This window comes from Arachis stenosperma, chromosome 4 (genome assembly GCF_014773155.1).
Source record: "Arachis stenosperma cultivar V10309 chromosome 4, arast.V10309.gnm1.PFL2, whole genome shotgun sequence".
Taxonomy (NCBI): Eukaryota; Viridiplantae; Streptophyta; class Magnoliopsida; order Fabales; family Fabaceae; genus Arachis; species Arachis stenosperma.
In genome coordinates this window covers 14,346,035-14,369,303 of record NC_080380.1, presented here as the reverse complement: position 1 = coordinate 14,369,303, position 23,269 = coordinate 14,346,035, and the positions used below count along the sequence as shown (strand labels likewise).

The 23,269-nt window shown below is 28.7% G+C and overlaps 1 protein-coding gene across 1 annotated transcript; it reads right to left on the bottom strand.

Annotated features, from left to right (window-relative positions):
* Positions 1–20,481: 20,481 nt before the first annotated feature.
* Positions 20,482–22,829, bottom strand: LOC130973238 (transcription factor MYB78-like). Its single transcript, XM_057897679.1, has 3 exons — positions 22,513–22,829; positions 21,706–21,835; positions 20,482–21,479 (listed from the first exon to the last, which is right to left on the bottom strand). Exons 1-3 carry the CDS (start codon positions 22,673–22,675, stop codon positions 20,780–20,782), a joined length of 993 nt encoding a protein of 330 aa, XP_057753662.1. The 5' UTR covers positions 22,676–22,829; the 3' UTR covers positions 20,482–20,779.
* Between the last annotated feature and the right edge of the window lie 440 nt (positions 22,830–23,269).

Below are 23,269 nucleotides of genomic sequence, written 5' to 3'. Positions count from 1 at the left end.
CGTGAACTTTCGTTGAGCCGAATTTAAGCTTACAAAATAGACTCGATTATTGTTAATGAGTCGAATTATGGACTAAGCTTAATTTTTACGAGTTGAGTTTAAACTTGGTCTAACTCGAGTCACTTACAGCCTTATCAATGACTCATTTAACGCCTATATTTTTTTATATAGGCCTCACAATATTTAATTTTTCTCATTTTTTGCTTATATTGTATATGAATGTCCTTGTTTAATTTTTTTTTAAAACAGTAAACACTGATGTGGGCTGAAATGATTGAATTTTTTCTTAAAAAAGGTACCGCACACATCAAAATAAAATCAAAATATTATTATAAATTAAACATAAAGCAATTTTTATTGACAAGATGATCAACAGTATTATTGTCATAGGATAGGGTGTAGGAGGACGATTCAATCTATAGGGAGATCATAATTATTCATAGTAACTCCTTAATTTCAGCATGATTAAGAGAAAGTGTTCTATGGCGTAAGCAATGATTTAATTTCACATTAACATACTGCTTCAACCATGCATGCTTTACATGTTATAATTAACTAAAGTTTCATCTATGACATTTTTCTAAAATAAAAAAAAAATTTCTTGTATGTCATCCTTTTCTCAGCAATAAATTAGTGAATGTTTAATTATATTTTGTTTATTGCTTTTATTATGATAATAATTTTTTCTAATCTTAAAATGCTTTTCGGATAAATTTATCCAAACGGATACACCTTCCCAAAATTTCCAAGGACTCTTCCAAGGATTTAATTTAATATTTTATCAGAAAATAAATTAAACATTTAGAATTTAATTTTATGTACCGATAATATAAAAAAAATTACAAATATATTTAATTATATATTGTCACATCTTTTTAAAAAAATATAACTTATTATTTCAAAAGTTATTAACACGTAAATTTAATTAAATAATGACTGTGTAAAATTTTTTATATTATTAATATATTAAAATTAAATTTAACCATTAATTTTCTTCTTTACTTCCTTAATCCAGATAGTATCCAAATACCATTGTTAGTTTGTTACTAATTTACCTCTTGAACAAGGTACTATATACATATACTATTTTTCTTTAATTTTTTTTATCTTTTTTAAGAGATACTCTATATTGTTAGGAATAATACACTATTTTTCCTTGAGAAAATACCTTTCATAGAGAGATAAAATAGATATAATCACAACACAAAAATTTAACGTGGAAACTCCAATTACCGGAGAAAAAACTACGGGCGTTGCCAAATGACAACCAGAGAATATCACTATGTAAAAATTGTTACAACACATAGACTTCTTTCTCTCTAACACCGGTACCCCAATACATCCACACTCTCAAAGCAAATATTTAACTACACCTCACAACACTCTCTAATCAAAAGGTATAGAGGAAAAGAAAAATTAGATACAAACTTTAAGTGTTTTTGACTGGTGCAAAAAATATGAAGAACTTAGCCTCATATTTATAGCCTAGACCACTCACTCCATTTGTTATCCTAAGTAATGTGGGACTAATTCAACCAAATTCTAACATATATATATATATATATATATATAGTAATTTAGTTATTTGATCGAAGTTCGTTATAAGAAAGTTGACTAGTAATAAGAGTATCTGATTTGGTTAGTGATAGAGGAGGTTTTGGATAGGGAAAGAAGGAAAAGTAGGTAAATGAAAACAAACATATTCAAGTGGAATGTGACCTAGAATTCAAATAATCCTTAAAGAAAAAAAAGAAGAGAGATATATCTTGAACCTCGCCTCTCTAATAAAAACGAAGGAGAACACACATGAGATATTGATCGGTACAAAATAGTGGGCTGCTACAAAATATATACCGAAAACTCATGTAAAGTTATTTTTATGTGAAGTTGATAGTTAATAATTGTTAGATGGTGATTTAATTAAATTTATTAAATTATTTAACAATTTTTTAAATGCCAACTTCATATAATGACAATTATACATGAATTTCCATCAAAATATATAAATGGGTTATATATATTAATTAGTTGAATATATTTTACATTAGATATTACATAGACTCAGATTTCATTCATTATTATCGATTCAAATGTTTTTTTTATAGTAATAAAATTCTAAAAAATGTGAGTTAAACAAGTTTTTTACAGAATAAATTTATAATCAAACATTTCTCTTATTATATTACGTACCAGTGTATTAATAAATATTAGCATACAATTATTTTAAATATTTGAATAAAAAATGTCTTAATTATAATATTAAATATTTACTATTTCAACTAATCTCATATTTGTTATTATTATACGTATTTATAAAATGAAAGACATTTTAGAAAAAAAAATGTTAATCAAACTTCTTTTATATTTCCTTTATATAATAAATAAATCATTTGGGCAAATTAAATTGGTATAGTGCCATAAATACCAAACCCCATAATTAATTTGGTGTTTCACATAATTCATCCATAATTTGGGATTATCCCATGTGGTTTTGGCTAGATATATGACAATTACTTGTGTCTAATCCAAACCCACCACTACTCTATTTTTGTTAAACAAGGGTTGCATAAGACATAACTCTAATTCCTAGAATTTCCAAAATTGAAACACAAGACAATTCTCTCCACCGATCTTTGTAATTCAAACCACACTTTTCCTCTTGAAAATCTTTTGAAGCCAATAAGATTAATCATTGATCCTAATTTATAGATACATGCATGCTTATTAATCCAATTTGTGGTTGGATTATTTCAGTTAAATATAATTAATTAATGATCAAAACTAAACATGTTTTTCCTTATAATAATGGGAAATCAAACACAAGCATGCACTTTTTAGGTTTCGGGTTGGAATGTTCATCCTTGCATTTTGAGGAAATGACTTGTGGAAATTGCAAGAAGGTGCTGGCCATTAATTAATTAATAACCTCATCGGTTTCTTCTACTTAAATATTATTATTCGAATAAAAACTTGTGGCTCTCAACATTATGCTATTAAAATCAGTTTCGCGGAACCAAATTGAGTTACGACGTTAAGTTTGCAACATAAATTATAATAAGTTTATTAAAATTTGAGAGAACGAATTGAATTATAAAGTTAAATTAAAAAAAAAATATCTCCATTAAAATTTTGAAATTTGAATTAAACTCATAAAAATTTAGAAGCCAAATTGAATGTTAAATCTTTAATTCTTTATCCATCACACTTCACGATAAGTTATTATGAACGATCATTTATTTTTGGTAAAAAAAAAGTGTTATTTTTTCTATTATTGTCTTTTTCTATTCTTCTCTCACTTTTATTTTTGAATTACTATAAATATTATTAGGGTAAAGTACTAATTTGATCTCTTATGTTTGGGATGAATTCTGTTTTAGTCTCCAACGTTTAAAGTATTCTATTTAAATCCAAAAAAGTTTTGATTTGCATCAATTAGGTCCTGCCGTTAAGTGGGTGTGAAATTCTTAACGTCGTGTTCGACGTGGCAAACTGGGTAGAGTAGCGACAGTTAACAGTTGGAAGCACGAAAAAAAAGAGAAAGAAAATCCGATCCAATAAGTAAACTATAATTCCCAAAATTGATGTTCTTCGTCTGCTGAGAATGACTCCTCAGTCGTCTTCCCAAGGTTCGCGTAGCAACACCAAGAGTCGTGGAAGAAGGAGGACGTATTTTTGTGGAGAGAGACCAGTATTGCAGACATCATCTACAACGGAGAACCCAGGAAGTAGATTCTGGGGCTGCGTCAACTATCAGGTGAGTCTCCTCTTTTCTGTCTCTTGTTTCAAAATAGCGTTGGATGTTAGTGTTTGGAGGATCTGAACTGTTTGGTGTCTTCATTTTAGTTTGGTTGAGAACAGATAGGAGAAGGATGCGATTATTTTGCTTGGGCAGAGCCTGAAGGGCAAGATCCACAAATTCAAAGACTGAAGAACAAAGCAAGTTCATTGAAACAAGAGCTGTAGAAAGCTGAAAAGAAATTTGCACTGGCACTTGCTGTTGGAATTTTTGGATGGACAACGGCTGGGCTGCTGCTATATGATCGACTTAATTGAGGTTAGGGGGTTAGAGTTATGTTTGTTTGCTTTGCTGTTGTTGTCCTTAGTTTGGAGGGAATGTCAAGTGTTTAGGGGATTGAAAAAATTGACATACAGTTAGGGTGATGACAGTGATGTGTTAGTTGAAACTTTTTGAAAGTTGTATGTGTAAAGGCATTTGCTGTAAACATTATCAAGTTTTTGAGTGAAATAAAAAGCTATGAGTTCCTGTATTTTGACATACATTATTTGGCCCTGTAAAAGTTTAATTCAGTTTGATCTACCAATAAATAGAAGACTTAATTTGCCAATTGACATAACTATGCTGCTGAAAATTCATTTAAATCATTAGATAATGAAAAAGGCTTAAAGTAGCTTCTGTTAACCATTACAATATCCAAACAAGCTTTAAATATAACCATGAAAAGATAACAACACAAAAGAGATCAACATAAAACTAGTAGTCTTAAAGTAGGCTGTCTAAAGTATCACAGGGATATCAGCCCTTGGTCATTGCCACATTCATCACAAAACAGAAGGTAAACACTAAAATCAACTATGTTCTTCATTCCAATGCTTTTCAGGCCCTAGGTGGTATTTTTGCCATGAACTTCAGGGTCCTCCTTGATAGGCTAGCATGACTGTTGCTGTCGATGGCTGGGGTTGACTAGCGTTGCTGCTGCATCTAGCTCTCTTGGAGGATGTTTGTGACTCTTGGCTCCCTCCAACTTGCGTATTGCTCTTTCTCTTTGGCTGAAATTTTGTTGCTGATTTTGTTGTCATCTTGGCTGGAATCTTGCTGGGGTTTGGAATCCTAAATGTGCCAGCACCTTTCTTGACTTGTGAAGCTGCATTATGCTATAAACAATAACAACAAACAGTGACATCAAGAGATTGGGTTTAACAAATTGGGTTCATCAGACAATAACAACAATCACATATAAGGAATTGTGTTCAAATTGACAACAACAACTTTACTTTTTTTGTTGAGGCCTCCACCTTACGTTTTCTAGGACAAGTTCTTTTGTTGTGACCAAGTGCAAAACAATAGAAACATTTTTGTTGTTGTCCATCCCTGGATAATTTAACCAGTGGTCCATTGTTGCGTGGCTCATCACCAGTCTTGTTCCTACTTAGTTTTGGGCGCTCTATTGGTTTCCTAAACACTGATGGCAGCACATCATCATTCTCAATCCGGGCTCAGAAATTTGGTCCATTCACTGGGTAAATTACATGTTGATAGCAATCCACGTAGATCTCTTTCCTATAGCATTTGTTCACATAGTTCTTAACATCCAAACACATTTTCCTAATGCAACTCATGGCATGCTCACAAGGGTAACCTGTTAGTTGAAACTTTCTACAGGAGCACTCATGTAAATTTAAGTCCACAACAAATTTGCCTCTATTACCTTGACTGCTAGACACCTCATACTTGTCCCTACCCGCATATATGGCCAACCACTCCCCACCCTTATCAAACTCTCTTTCAATTTTCTTGTTTATTTTTGGCAAAATTTCTCCAGCATATGTAACTATACTTTGTCTATTGTCAGTCCACCTATTCATTAGATAAACCCTAATATCTTCTAACATAGACACAATAGGTTTCTCTCTAGCCTCTATAATAATAGAGTTAAAACACTCACACGTGTTGTTTACAAGTGTATCAATTCTAAGAAATTAATTAAACCTGGACTTGCTCCAATACTTGGCAGGGATCTTCATGAGATGATTATAAGCTCCTTGATCAACCAGCTGAATCTTCTTCATCATTTTCTCCCACTCCTGGACATATGTTGCCTTTGTAGCCTTTCACATCATCATTTTTAGCTAAACACCTAGGAACCTTTTTCTGAAATTGCTATATAAGTGCCTAATACAAAACCTGTGATCTATGGCAGGCAGCAACTCATCAAAGATAGGGATCAATTCCTTGGAAGCAGAATATAAAAAAAGCACCAGTCAATAACAGCACAACATGAATTAAAGACAGAATTAATTAGACAAGTTTAGGTGAGTACTGCTTAGATTGAGAGTTACCTTTTGTTGGTCGCTCATGAATGTACACCACTTGATCTTATCAACTCCCAAATCGTCACACAGATTCAACAAAAACCATCTCTACGAGTCTTTTGTCTCTGCTTCAACAACAGCATAGACAGTTGGCAAAATTTGATCGTTGGAGTCCCATTCAGTGGCTGTTAGAAGTTGACCCCTATATGGAGTCTTGATGAAGCATCCATCAAGGCCGATCATGGGTCTGCACACCATGAAACTCCGTTTGCAAGCATCCAAGCAAATATAAATCCTCTCAAATCGTGGTCTCATGTCCTTACCAAGAATTGGTGTCTTTAATTGAAATTCAGGAGGTCTCTCCACAGGAGGTCTCTCCACTTATATCCTCTCAACATGCATTAAGATGAAAATCAAATGGGTTGAAGAGATTTGATAACAGAATACCTGATACGATCTTCTTCCGAAAAGCAAGGGTTTGTTTTTGTTATCGTTTCGTGCTTCACAAGAAGAAGAAGAAGAAGAGTCAGGGTAAGCATGCGTTATGTCTAAAGGCGGGAAGGATTACACGTTTATTAACCCTTGTCTCCTCTTCCTTGCAACGTCGGATACGACGTTAAGAATTTCACACCCACTTAAGGGCAGGACCTGATTGATGCAAATTAAAACTTTTTTGAATTTAAATAGAACACTTTAAATGTTAGAAACTAAAATAGAATTCACCCCAAACGTAGGGGACCAAATTAGTAATTTACCCATATTAGTATGACTATTATAATTATAATTATTGTCATTATTTAGAAGATGATAACGGAAGAAATGATACTTTTTGAGAAAAAATTTTTTGACTAAAAAGTTAAAATAGAATAAAAAAACATGTTAGGACGAAATTAAGATTTAAAAAAATACTAAGCGAAGAAATTATTTTTGTAATTAAATTTAATTAAGTCTTTTTTTATGTTTTTTTTTTCTTTCTCTTCAACCAAAATTTTTAGATATCAATTCTTAAGTTATTGGACTAACTTAATTAAATTTGGTTATTAAATTTCTTTGACAAGTTAATTAGAACACGAGTAGAGACTATCAATATGCTTTTACAATTAAAAAAAATGACTCAATATCACCATATAATTTAATCCAAACATTAGAAATTAAAGCCATAAATTTTTTGATTTAATTACTATATTGATTTTTATAGTTTATCAAATTTTTAATTAGATCTCTATATTTTTTTTAATTAGATCCTTACATTACTTTTAATAGTATAATTAAGTCATTTTTAATATAAAAATGTTATAATTAACTTACTATTTTTTTTCAAATTGAAGATATCTACAATTAAAAACCTATCTAAATATTTAATTAACCATATATTTTTGAGATAAATATTCGATTAATTTTAATATTTTTGATATAAAGAGGATCTAATTATAAAATTAAAAATAATATAAAAATTTAATTAAAAAAATATAAAAATTTAATTAAAATTAAATAAAATTATAAATACTAACAAAATAATTAATTTTTTTTTTTTACGGATTATTATAATGAAGATACAAGTACAACCATTGAAAAGGATTGATGCGTTATGTATCACAACAATATAAAAGTGGAACAAGATTACAAGAAAGGGAAAAAGATTGAATTGTGCAAAACATCGTTTAATTTGTGTAATTATAATATCGCTGTCGCTTTTTTCCTTTTATTTTAATTAGTGCACAAATAATGTTTTGTAGATTATTTCATTAATTTGTTTTATTTGATGCTTTGTAAATTGCTCCTTACTTAGCTTGTGCACTGGAATTGATGGCTGGGATGCCAAATTCTTCATAGTTCATAAGATAACACAGAAACAAAGGATATATATATAGTTTCAAAGATGCCACACCATTAGCTTTGAATTTTCCGAAACCCAAATAATATTACTAAAGAAGGTCAAATGTCACTCAAACGAGTTGGTGGAAATCAGATGGAACGATGCAAGCTTCTAAGAACATACATACATTTGTTAACTTTTCTCCCCTCAATAATTGGGATATTTGTTGCCAACTAATTTTATTTTGCTGATTTGTAGGTATTTTCAATGAAAAAACAATTGATTATATATATACATTTTTTAATATAAAACAGTATTAGATAAATGTATTATCGTAATATTTTAATATAAAACAGTATTAGATAAATATATTATCGTAATATTATATCAATAAAAATAATTATAATTTAATAATTATATAAAATTCCGGCAGATACCATGCTTATCCAAAGAGATGTCTATATACTTTTTTTTTTCATTCACAAATTTTAAAAATAATATAAAAAAAACAAATAAAATCAGATGAGAAATTAGAAGTATTTATAAAACAAAAATATTAGCTAATCTAACAATTTTTTAACTAAGTTTAACCAACTCAAATTTATATACGCACATTATGTTTACATTATTCTTATTTCTATTCTCATCTTTTTTTTCCTCCTCTTCCTCTTCTTCTTCTATTATTATTATTATTATCATGATTATCATGATCATCACCTGCTTTTTCCACTTTCTCTTTCTTGTCTTTTTTTTTTTTATTTTTTTTTCTCCTTCTCTTTCTATTTTTTGATTGGATTTATATCACAGTTAGTTCAATATCACTATTAGTTCCTCTTCCTCCTCTTTTTCTTTTTCTTAGTTCAATATCACTGATAGAACATATTATATTACTGTTAGAATATATTATAATCAATTAACTTTTATTAGAATTATTTAACATATTCGAATATTTATTATAGAATATTATGTCTTTATTATTTCGATTTTCTAAACACCTATAAATATCCTTCTATATTGTATCATTATACACACAACTTAAATAGACACAAACTTTTTCTCCGACTAAATTCCCATTTTGGTCCCTGAGATTCACGCGATTACTCATTTTGGTCCCCGAAATTCAAAATTACCTATATTGGTCCTCCAGATTCAAGTTCAGGCACCAATGTGATCCCTCGACTATTTTCGGCGATGATAAGACAAACGAAGTGCTAAGATGACACCCTCCCTACGACGCTGGATGCTGCAACAGCTAGCTGACGTGGCGAGAGTTGTATTTGTATTCAATTTAGTCCTTGAAACCCTAATTATCTTATTATTTATCTGAGTTATAATGACAAAGTTTTAACAGGGGGCTAAATTGGATACAAATACAACCCTTGCCACATCAACTAGCTATTACAGCGTCCAACGTGATAGGAAGGGTGTCATCTCAGCACTCCATTTGCCTAATCATCACCGAAAAGAGTCGAAGGACCATATTGGTGCCCAAACTTGAATCTGGATGACCAGTACAGATAATTTTGAATTTCGGGGACCAAAATAAGTAATCGCGTGAATCTCAGGGACTAAAATGGGGATTTAGTCCTTTTCTTCACTGTTCTTTCTTACTTTTCTAACATGGTATCAAAATCTTGATATCCTCCTTGAAGACAATAGGTTATTTTTCTTCTGGTGAAATCACTGTATTTTTCACACTTTTTCTCTATGCCATTTTTTTTTATTTTTTATTACTCCTTTGATGCTTTTTCAGTTCACCTAATAGCTCATTCTCTCTATTTTGTACCTTTTCGAGTCTAATGAATTAAACAGCACTGTCATCCGCTGTTTACCTATTCTCATGGAGAAACAATATAGTTTTTGTCACCTTCTGACAATTTGTCATCCTCCGACATTTTACCATTTCTTCACAGTTTGCTGCCTTTTCGATAGTTTTCGGGCAATTCATCATTTTTTCGACAGTTTCATCTGCGCTTTTCTTAGAGCAGTTTTATCTGTACTTTAATTGCAGAAGTTTCGTATGCGCTTCTTTGCCACAGTTTCGTATGCACTTCTCTTGCGGCAGCTTCGTCTGCGTTTTTTTTTGCGATAGTTTCGTCTGTGCTTCCTTCCAGCAGTTCTGTCTACACACCCATTTTATCAGTTTATGTAGTTTTTGTTTCTATATTTTGTTTTAAATAAGTTTTAAACTCAAGTGACAACTTGAGTTGAGTTTGAGGAGAGATGTTAGAATATATTAGGATCAATTAGCTTTCATTAAAATTATTTAGCATATCTGAATATTTATTATATGATATTACGTTTTTATTATTTCGATTCTCTTAGTACCTATAAATACTCTTCTATATTGTATTATTATACACACAACTTGAATAAACACAAACTTTTTTCTACTGTTCTGTTTTACTTTTCTAACAATCACCAATTAGTTTAACGATAACAAAATAACATTGAATTTTTTTTGTTAATAATACAAAAAAACTATTGAAAATGATACCGAAATTTTTGATATATACAAGAAATCTTTAAAGAACCACAAATCTAAAATCTTAACTCACTCAACCAATAAAATATATTCGAATGTATTTTAAAACTAAAAACTACATAAATTTGTTATAAATGACACAAGAATGACTAAATCTATTGAGTTCAATATCACTCAATTAATTCATTGATAAAAAAAATTTGTTAAGACATTTTCTGTGTCATAGTTATCAAATTTCGGTGTAAAAATTAAAAAATTTTTTAGGTCAAAATTAAAAAAGTTTGGTGTTATTTCTAATAAATTTTGCACAATTCAAAACTCTTATTCTTCTTTATCTCTCTTAATAAGAAGCTGTGTCACAGTTAACAAAATTTAGTGTTAAAATTAAGAGAAAAGGACAAATAGGTCCCTGACCTTTTGTTCCACGGACATTTTCGTCCCTTACCATTGAAAAATACTTTTAAGTCCCTGACCTTCACAAAACTTGGACGGATCAATCCCTCCGTCCAAATGCCTCCGTCAGGGACTAATCCGTCCAAATGCCTCCGTAGGGACGGATCTGTCCAAGTTTTGTGAAGGTCAGAGACTTAAAAATATTTTTCAATGGTCAGGGACGAAAATGTCCGCGGGCAAAAGATCAGGGACTAATTTATCTTTTTCTCTAAAAATTAAAAAATTTTCTATATCACACTTAAAAAATTTTGGTATTATTTTTTTTATTAATTCTGCATAATTTAAAACATTTTTTCTTCTTTGTTTTTTCATCATGATAATTTTTTTATCTTCTTCTTTTATTTTATCTTTTGATAATTTTTTTTTGTTTCATATCGTAGAATAAAAAAAAATCGAATGAAGAAAAAAAGAAATAAAAATAATGCCAGTGATAACCATGAGAGATTAAAGAGGAGGAGAAGAAATAAAAAATACAGTAATAGCAATAATAAAAAAATAACAATAAAGAAGAAATACACAAAAAAATAAAAAATATGAAAAAAAAAAGAGTTGTGTGAGTGATTTTTGTTAGATTTAGATAAATTTAATTGTATTTAGTTAACAAAAATGTTTGAATATACACTGAGATCATAAATAAAATACGTATTAAATATACAAAGGAAATTATTCGTTTAAAACAAAGAACAAATAAATGAAACAAATTAAAAATTGAAAAGAATTCCTTGAAAATAAGAAAAGTGAAAGAAATACGAAGAATTGTATTATTTGCCCTTTTAATCTAGTGAAGGGTCCAATCTTCTTCGTCTAATTTTTCTTCTTTTTTTCTATTTTTTTTCAAGGTCGTAGCTCTGGCATGATAAGCTCATTGAGTGCCCTCAGGTTCATTGTAACAAACACTTGAAGTGTGCCTTTCCAACAGTAACCAGATGTAATGTGACATTAATTAATTTTTCTTTATTTCTTTAATTGGGGAGTTGAGGAAACGTGGTCATTACTTATGAATTGATATGACGACACATATTTCAGATTGCTCAATGGCGCAATCAAATTAATTAAGACTAAACATTATATAAATATTTTAGTTTCTAATAACTTTTTATTATTTTAAATATTTTTTAAATTTATTTCTATGAAATAAATTAAATTTTATTATTTTTAACAAAATTTTAGTATATATTAAACAAATAAAGTCACAATAGATTTTATAATAAAAATAACTAATTCTTAAAAATATCATTATAAAATAAATTAATCTCTTAAAAAAATCTTATTACAAGTACATATAAATTAATTATTTATATAATTATATATATTAAAATAAATTAAATAATTTATATATTTATACTTAAATATATAATAAATTATTTAATAATTAACTTTTAGTGTTTGCTTAACATTTTTGTTAAACAAAACCGATCAAAATGTTGAAAATATTTAAGAAAGATTTTTTTTGGTCAGGAGAAACAATTTAGTGTGGTACTTAGGTAGCGTTTGTTTTCGGAGACAGGACACTGAGACATGGACAGCACATTCTTAAAAAGCGTTTGGAAGTAAAGACATGGACATTGAACATATTGTCTCCGGGACGGTTTTTTATACTTTTGTGTCCACTCTTTTACGAAGAACAATGATGGACACGGGATTTGGAAGAGGGACACAGACTGTTTTTATGAATTTTTTTCTTTTTTGTCTATGGTGCTATTTTTTATTATTCCACTGTTACCCCTTTTTATTTTTCCTATTTTGCGTTGTTCTCAGAAAGTACTTTTTTTACTCCATGCTCTTTTTCTATCTCTACGTTCTTTTTCTTTCTCTTTTTTTCTCAGGTACTCTCTCCTTTTTATAAAAATTTTTATTGTACTGTATAATTTCTTTTTTCTTATCATTCTTACTTCAACATCATTTTAACCTTATATTATATTATTTGATTTGTAATAAAAATAATAACAAAAATAATTAGTCTGGAGACTTTTAAAAGATAATATTATAAAGGTAAAATTGATATTTTAAAATGCTAAAAAATAATTTATAAATTGTAATTGATTTTATATAATTTAAAGAAAAATTAATTTTTTGAAAAGAAAAATAAAATTTTAGATAAAAAAATTAATTTTCTAAATAAAAATAGATTTTTATGTGCAAAAATTAATTTTTTTTCATTTAAAAATGGATTCTTTTTTTAAAACTGATTTTGTATTTAAAATTAATTTGGCTTATTAATCTAAATGAAATTTTTTATTAATCAAACTCAGATTTTTTTTGTTAATATTAACCATATGTATTCCTACATATTAATAATAAATTTAAAAATAAATAATTATATTTATAAATTTTATTTTAATATAAATACTATTATATAATTTTTTATTAAAATTTTTGACTGCTTCAAATATTTTTTTCAAGTTCTCACTGTCTGTACTCCTATATACTCTCATTATTTATTAAATTAATTTATACTAAAAAATTTGGAATCACATGGCTATTTTAGTCATTTTATATAATATTTTAGTCTTGTCCATGTGTATCCAAACATAATACTGGACATTACATTAGTGTCCTATCCATCGTATCCAAATACGATACACAAAACATAATTTTTAATGTCTTTGTCCTATTGTCTTTGTCTCAGTGTCCTGTTCTGTCGTGTCTCTACAAACAAACGCTACCTTAGTAATTAAAGTATGGTCCCACCTATCTATATGTGCCTTGATGGGTTCTTCTACTCCCACGTAGGTGCAGCAAGGGTCCAGCCACTTGACTAATGAGCCTGTGGGCCCACCAGCCGAATGCATCTTTGGATCGTGGGCCAAGGCCAACACTTTCTAACCTATGTATTTGTGGAGATATTTTTTATTATTTAATATATTTTTATATATCTTTTTTATCCGATTTAAAGAATATAAAATAATTAAAAAAATTAAAAAAATCTATTTCCGTAATTATAATGTTCATCCATACCAAGCGCGACTATGGTTATATATATTTTTTTAGTTGTCATATTATGGAATTATTTATTCTAAAACTTTGAAAGGTTAAGTAAAAGATATATCTACTATGTTATACATTTGATTTTTTTTGTTTCATAAGTTTTTTATTTAAGTATGAATTTTTGTTTAATTTTTTTTTGTTTTGTATCATATTAATTTTTTTTAAGAGTAAAAAAAAATCAAACTCTAATAATATATCATAAAATTATTTATTTTAAAATATTAATTTATTAGATATAAAAGCAAATGAAAGATTATATATTTAGCACATGCCACCTTATATATATAGTAGTTGTTTAGATTGTTTAATTTATTATATTCGATTTTTAAGATTGACATATGTGTAATAGCCTAATAAGCTTAGCTTTGTGTCGAGTCATTTATCCGTAAAAAAGGAAATTGATGGATCTAAATGAGTCATTAGCTTCCATTCAATGGAGACATGAGGGTTTATATATCCACAACAAACCTAAAATGAATTAAAAAAAAGTATTTTAGACTTCTAACAAGTAATTTTATGTTTGAATTTTTAAAACTAAAATGAATATTTTTTTTGAAAAACTTTTATTTTTTAAAATAGAAATTTAGTAACACAGAATCAAATTAATCATATTCTTGTTCTTGACAATAAGACTTGGATGTTGATGGTTCAATTTCATAATATATACCCTTTTGGATATATAATAAATACTGATATATTTTAGAAGAATTGGTTTATGTCGTATCTTTAAAAAAAAAAATAATATTTACACTATTTTTAGTGTATATCTCTTATATATATTATAAAAAACAAAATTTTAATTTTAGTTCATTTTTTATCAATTAATTTTAGTATCAAAACTATAAAAATAATACGTATAATATTTCTTCTTTATAAAAAATAGATAGTAAGTGTGTTTTTACACTCATTTTTTTTAAAGCATAGTTTCATGGCAGAAATGGAATGAGGAAGCATTTATAGATGGTGTTTGCGCTTCTACTTAATAATTATGATGCATTAATACTATAAAACTTTTTATATAATTATCTAATCGTATCTGTTTTTTGATAATCAATTACACGATCAATATAAAAGGTAACTTTTTTACTAATTAGAGAAGTGCTACACATACAAGTCATTTTAATATATAAGTTATATAAGTTGGGTCAAATCCAACCAAAAAAAAAAAAAAAACGCTCATCTATACAAGTGTGTCAACACGTGCACTACTCAATAGTTTTCATAGCGCGCTTCGCGTTCCTTCTCTTCCTCCTCTTCCTTTTTTTTCTCCTTCTTCTTTGGATTTCTCCTTCTTTTTCTTTACGTGTTTCATCTTCATCGTCGTTTTTTTACTATTGTTGTTGTTGCTGCATTTTTTCTCTCCTTCTCTTTCTATTAATTTTGTAACATTATGTATTTTTTTTGTTTGATTTTTTCCTCCCAAAAAGAATTATAAGAATATGAAATAAGAAGATGAAGAAGAAGAAGTAGCAGAAGATGAGAAGGAGGAAGAGGAAGAGTTTTGAATTATGCAGAACTTATTAGAATAAAAATACACCCAAATATCTTCGTGTTACATCCAAATTTGCTGCAAATACAGAAAAATATTTCCTCTGCTGCATTTTTTTCTTCTTTTTTTCTTATTTCTTTATTTCTTTTAGTTAAATGAATGTAAATTCATCATCTTCCAAGTAATTTTGTAGCATTATATATTTTTTCTTCTTCATTATTGTCTTATTTTTTTGTTTTTATTCTTATTAAGAGAGTAAAACAAAAAGAAACTTGAGAAGATAAAATAAAAAGAAAAATATGAATAAGAAAAAAAAAGAAGAAGATGATGATGATAAAAAAAGAAAAAGCAACAGAAAAATGAGGAGGAGGAAGAGGAAGAATTATTTTGAATTATGCAGAACTTATCAAAATAAAAATATACCCAAAATTATTAAAATATACCTAATATCTTCGTCTTACACCCAAATATCTTTGTGTTATACGCAAATTTGCTGCAAATACAGAAAAATATTTTCTCTAATACTATATTTTTTTCTTTTAAATTGAACCACACTTCAGTCACTTGATTGGATTCAAAACAATAATTAATTTCGTTCTAGTTCAATTGACAATTTGAACCTGAATTATTCATTATCTTCAACAACGAGATAACTGATGATGGAGGAGAAATAGAAAAAGAAAGGAGAAGAAGAAATTCCAATGAAAAAAAAAAAGAGGAAGAAGAGGAGGAGGAAGAGGTGGTGTTGATGACGACGATAACAAAGAATGTGCAGTAACGATATGAAGCACATGAATAAAAATGACGTGTAAATACTTGTATGAGAAAAACGCTTGTATATGAAAAATAATTCATGTAACTTTACGTAAATAGATGCATATGTAAAATTAATTTATACCGATAGTTGTATCAAAATTGAATTTCTATACATATATTATATTTAGTCGTTTATTATGATTTATTAGAATAAATTTTGCTATTTTTATAGTACTGAAAAAGCCTTAAATTCATAATAATATTAAATTTATTAATTATATTTTGCTTATAAATTACAATTTTACATCTAATGATCTACATGTTAAAAGTCCAAAATTAAAAAAAAAAATCACTTGTTCTATACACATTAGCCACTCTTTTTTGGTTTTTAAATTTGAAAGCTCATAGATCGATTGAAAACCTTAATAAAAAAGGAGAATGAATCTTGTTAATTTTTTTAAACAAATATAAAATAATAAAAGATTACATTTAACAAAATAATTAAGATATTTTTTTTATGCACACGGTATTTCTCAACCCGACAAGTCAAGAATTAATCGTCGGAAATCTAAATTTTATTTAAAAGTCTGCTTTTGAACTATGATATTTATTTAAGCGAATGAGTGAGTTAACCACTTTACCAATCCAAATCGGTTAAATTAAAAAAATTTATTCCCAATTAAAAAGTCGTCGCATGTTGGGGTTGTGGAGTCCAGTTATATACGCTTGTGGATTACTCAAGTTGTGTTGGAATACATTTCTCATACGTATCCATACTATTTTTCTGACCCTTCTATTTTTGCTGCAAACAATATTTCTGACTTTAGCTGAAAAGGAAATGGCAAATCGTCTAACTTAATTAATTAATCTCACAAAAACGTTATCATTATTTTTTCTACTTCTCATTATAAAAGAGTTTGAAAATCGATCTCTGTCACGCATATTTAAGAATTTTCAAAATTAACAACTATATATACCACATCAAATCTTAAAAAGTAAATGAAAATAATTAAATAGAAGCCGAAATTCTTTTATCCTACTTAAAGTTACAAATTTATTTTGAAAATAAGTGATTCCGGTTTATTTTTGTTTATGTATTTGTTCTTTTTATGGTAAATTCTTAACAATACCTAAAGAATTATATATAAAAAATTAAGTTTATTATTTTATTTTCCTAAAAGAATCTGATTTAAATTTAAAATATTTAAAATAATTGTTTATTTTAAATATGAATATGATATTAACAATTTTTTTAATAACACATTTACTTTAATTATAATAATTGAAAAGGCGCACTACACATTTATATAACTATGTAACCAAGTTGACCCAAACCTAAATAGAATTACGCGCATTAATGACGAGTGAAAACACGCACTTTATCTTCTTCTTCTCCTATGCGCTTCTTCTTCTTCTTCTTTTAAATATATGCATACGCTATATTCTTCTTCTTTCAAATTTACGTATACCTCCTCCTCCTCCTCCTCCTTCTTTTTTGCGCACACAAATTCTTCTTTTTCTCCTCCTCCTCCTTCTCTTCTTATTCTTCTCCTCTTTCGTTATCGTCATCACCAACAACACCAACATTTTGCTAATGGATTTTTTTCAATCGAATTGAATGGAATTCAATTGTTAAATTAAATTAAATTGAATTGAATTGAATGGACGCAGGTGTTCTGAATCTGAATTGAATTGATAATATCTAAATTGTAGACAGAAGTGTTTCGAATTTGATTTCATATAATGGATTATGTTTCGTTCAATGAGTACAATCAGGTGAACCGAAATGGTCAACACCATTGAACCGAACACCAATCATGTGCTGAATAAACGTGATAAGCATTCAATCAATAAGAAAAATATTTCTGCATGCACAATGACTCAACTGAACACATTAACAATAAAGTGAATCAAAATGAGCAACTCCACTTAACCGAGCAAAATATTGGTGTTGTTGGTGATGATTAGAACGAAAGAAGAAGAAGAAGAATCTGTGTACACAAAGAAGAAAAAGTAGAAGAAGAAGAACCTACGTGTGCGAATTTGAAAGAAGAAGGAGGAGGAAAAGGAGGAGAAATACCATTCTTGCTGATTGAAAGTTGATCACCGTTTATTCACCACATGAACATTGTTCGGTTCGGTGGCCTTTGTGATTTTGATTCACAAGATGAATGTTGTTCGGTTCGGTGGCTTCCTTTTACTTTGTTCAGTGTTTAAGATTCTTATGATAGCATGCAGCAATCATTTCCTAGCTGTCTCAACGTAATATATAACCTCATTCAACTGATTTGAAGTTAAGTCATTCATTGTTTCAATTCAGAAATCCAGATCGAAGAAGAAAACGAAGAAGAAGAAGAACGACGAAACTAGTTAGGTTGAAGTCAATCCAGATCCATAACGAAGAACACGAGTAGAGAAGAAAAAGAAGAACAAGAAAGAAAACGCGAGTTGAGGAGAACGACGAAGCCTATAACGATGTAGTAGTGAAGAAATTTACGTTTACGTTGAGCAAAGGTCATAGAAAGTTTACGTTATATATAGCGTGTGAATTACAAACAATTCGGAGATTGGAGGAGGCGCGTATAACCAAAAAGACTTGGATAACATACATATATTTTTTACATGGATACAGAACTTTTCTCATAATTGAATAAACATGAATTATAAATGTTTATTATCTATTTAAAAATAACTTTATTTATTCATACCATTTTAAGTATTTTCAAATTATATATATATATATATATATATATATATATATATATATATAATATGTGAATTATTTATTTTGAAGACTTATTTCACATTAGACAGAGTAGAGGGAATAAAAAAATATTGAAAGTTCCAACTCATCTTTTTATTTTTTACTTTTTAAATAATAAAAATATTGAATTTTTTATATTTTCAAAAAATAATATATATTAAAAATGTTACTAATTTAAATACTATGATAACAATTAAAAGGATAATTAGACCTACTAATTAATACTCGGGAGTAAAATAGTAGGAGTTTGTCAATTCTTGAATTAGTGCAATTAAAGCATCTGATTAACATAACTCTCCCAATTAAGATATCTTCTCTTTTTAATACTCTATTTTTCGGCTCCTTTCTTCCCCTTAAAACAAGTTATCAATTTTCTTGCAAGGTAACACGTGGCAGCTTCTAAACACTTCACGTTTTGTGGGGACCACTTAAAATAGGTTCTGATATAGGCACGCGGCCTACAAAGATTCCCCGCCGCCATAACCATCTTCCCCTTTCTCTCTCCAAACTATTCTCTCACGTTTTCATACTTCCTCTCCTTCGGCACGTGCGCTGTGTGTGAAGTTACCATATTGCCCTTGAAATCATGCGGATTAGGTTAAAGGTGTGGACCAAATTTATTTATTTATTTATTTTGATATTTTTGAATCTGTGTGTGTCCGTACTAAATCCAACAAGGCGTGATAGAAAATTTTAGGGTAGGACCTTTGGAATTGTACTTAGGTGACAAAGATTAAGCTTAATGATGATGATAATGGTTAATAGAGGATTGATTATGTGTTTTTTTTTTTTTTTTTTATATCAAGTATCCATGAGTTTAGAAATGACTAATTTTTTGAATACTGTAGAAATATGAAATAGACGATTTTTTTAAATAAGTAAGTTTTATTTTTATCTTTAAGTGAGTATCAAACTTTTGAGAATGAATTATTTATATTTTAACTTTTGAAAATTTTGTCCTTATTAGTGGCCAACTTGAACTTAGAGCTAGCCCACCAATTATACATAACCATGTGTCTAAAATTACAATTAATTTTTTTAAATTAAATTTTTTAAAAATAAATAATAATAATACGATGACTTATTATTTAATATATTTTTTATTTATATCTTTTAATTATTATAAAAAAATTTACATATATATTTAATTACGTAATATTATATTAATAAAAATAATTATTTTTATATTAATTATATAAATAATTATCTAAAAAGTTAAATGTATTTAAATGATAAGGTAAAATATTTTACATTTTTAATATAGTAAAATTAAACTTTTATTATAAAATAAATTGGGATATATGAATATTCTCAGTTTAACCAACCACACTCCATTTCATAATAATATGATTAATTTTAAATAAATTACTAAAAAATATTACAGAAATGTTTCATAATGTAAATGATAAGATTCTAGAAACATAAAACATACACTTTTTCCGGGTTATGGTTCTGGTTCAGGTCCCGTGGACAAGATTTCAAAAGTGGGAGTATTAATTAATTAATATAATAGGGACTTGGCTAATGAAAAAGGAGATAGAATGTTTCTGTGAGATCAATTATGAACACGTCTACAAATTATTATTTAATGGTACGATACCATGCATCTATATTGCACTCATTATTATTACTCTAGTCACTAGTTTTGGAATTAAGATGAGAAGCAGAATAAATAAAAATTTAAACAAAGTTTGATAATTTGAAAGAATGAAATCTTATATTTATAAAGAAACCTTAAATTACATCTATTTCCCACCCACCCCCTCTAAAAAAAAAAGGAAAATTAAATAACCAAAAACTACAAACTGAGAAATAATAATTCACATTTTAAATCGGTTCCTATGTGTGTTATCCTACATATAAAAATTTATTTCTATTTAATAATAATTTTGTCGTCATGTTCTCTGATTTTCCTTCACTTTTTTAATTAGTAAATAATTTCACACACTATAACCGTTTCTCCCTCATCACAATAATTCACATGTTGTCACCACCACATCCTAGATTTTGTAGAAGCAACATGTTTTCATCATTCCAGAAATTGCTGAATGTAGAGGGATTATTAATCCAAGGGGTGTTTGGTAATTCCATGGCTTGGAAATCCATCTCTTGATGAGGGAACAATGACATGGAGGATGGACTAGTGATGCAATCCATGAAGCTAACTTGGTTGTTGTTATTTCCTTGTTGATGGTAATAATCCGAACTAGGGTCATTGTTGTTGTTACCAACATGAACATTATTATTATTGTTGCAAAAATCTTGTGTGACAAACGAATCTGATGATGTTCCTGTGCTACTATTCTCTGATGGAGTAGCATAACCAAAGTTGTTGTTGCTCATATTCATAATGTTTCCACTATTCACCTCCAAGTTGTTAAGGTTGTCGAAGTTGTATGCTGTAGTAGTATTATTGTTGTTGATAATAGTGACTGATTTAGTAGCCGATAAAGTCGGAGAATTGGGAGCGGCGGTCGCAGCAGTTGTAACCGTTGCTGCGGCCGCCTGTATCCGTTCCACTAGTCTTGGCATCCAAAGGAAGCGCATGGTGTCCTTGAATTGCTTGCTATTTACATCACATTTGAGTTGTTTCGCATGCTTTTGAACACGAGTTCTCCAATAGTTCTTGATCTCGTTGTCAGTTCTTCCAGGTAGGTATTGAGCAATTTTCGACCATCTAATAAATGAATTAATTAAAATTAACAACTTAGATGACATAATTTAAAAAAAATTAAAAATAATGTAAATTTATTCACCAGGAATTGAACTCTTAATCTTTCAAACATAAAGTTCTGATATTATATTATGAAATCACTCATCCCAAAAACTTAAATTGATAGAAGTAGGCAATATTAATAGTTATATTTCTAATACTGAATAATTTAATTATTATTAATTATTACCTGTTTCCCCAACTAGCATGGAGCTCAAGAATAAGAAGCTGTTCTTCAAGAGTGATGTTACCACGTCTAACATCTGGGCGCAAATAATTCAACCATCTCAATCTGCAGCTCTTCCCGGTTCGTTTCAGTCCTACAAATAATAACAATAACAATGAAAAAAAAATGATAAAATTGCTTAATTTGGTAAAGTTATTGAGAAAGCTGACCAAAATTCTACTTAATAAAGGGGAAAAAAACTAATGAGCATTTTTATCCATTATTGTTGCGGCACTTTTGTTTTTGTGAAACACACATAATGATTTTGAGTTGTGTATTCTGTTCAAGTGTTCATATTTCTTTTTCTTTCTTTATTATCACAATAATTGGAGATGCCTGCCTCCAAGCAATTACCTATAATTATTATAACTATATTATATATTTCATTTCATGCCCCACCACACACAAGAAATATATTAGTTTTTATATATTATGCCATTAATTAACTTAAAGTCCATGAACATATAATTTCTCATTCATCCCGTTCTTATATATTTATAAGAAAAACGTAAATTTTGGCTTTTCTACCCTGAAATGGATTGATGATGAAACAAGACGAGAAATAGTGGAGGGAGCTTTCATACCACAAAAAAATAAAAATAAAAATAAAAAATAAAAAATAAAAATAATAATAATTATAATAATAATGTGAAGACATATAAAATAAAGAAGAAATAGGTAGCACTATGTCTTGAATGCTCTCCGGCCAACTTCAAAACTAAGAAGAAAAAAAAAAATATTTTTTTTAAAGAAATAAAAAGAAGGACATACCGGCAGAGCGGGCAAGAGAATTCCAGCGACCTTCGCCATGATTGGCAATGTAATTGATGAGGGTAAGGTCTTCGTCGACGGTCCATGGACCTCTTCGGAGGTCCATGTCATCGTCGTTATTGTCATTGTTGTTGTTGTTGTTTAGCCTTCGTTTCATATCCATGGTGGATGTTGTGTTAATTACTTAATTAATTAACACCCACTTTGGATAAAGAGGTATGTAATCAAAGCTTTTGTATGTTTTGGTTTTGAGTTCAAAAGAGGTGAAGAAGAGAATGAGAGAAGGAAAGAAGTGAAAGAGAAAAGAGTAAGAGAGAGTTTTGGCTTGTTACGAAGGAGGAGGTAGAGAAGGGTAGGGGCCTTTTATAGATATTTAATTAAGGTAGCAAGCTCAAGGATGGGGTTGTCAAATTAATATTTAAAACAAAAATTAAATTATGGTGGAAATCAGAAAGCGATTGGAGTTGGGATCGAAGTTAAAGAGGAAGAGGGAGTAGTAAAAAATTAATGGTTCAATTAATTAATTAATTAAGAGAAATGAGAAATTTGGAAGAGTATTAGTGCAAATACAGTATTATAATACTATTATATATACCAAGGAGGAGAAGCCACGACACGAAGTTTGACGACAGATTGACTTTGTTGGCTTTGTTGTGCGCGCGCGTGCCCTATGTATGATGCCATTTGTGGTTACTCTCAATCCACCATTTTGAAAAGAGAAGAATCAAAATAACTTCATTACTTGGTAATTCAAAGA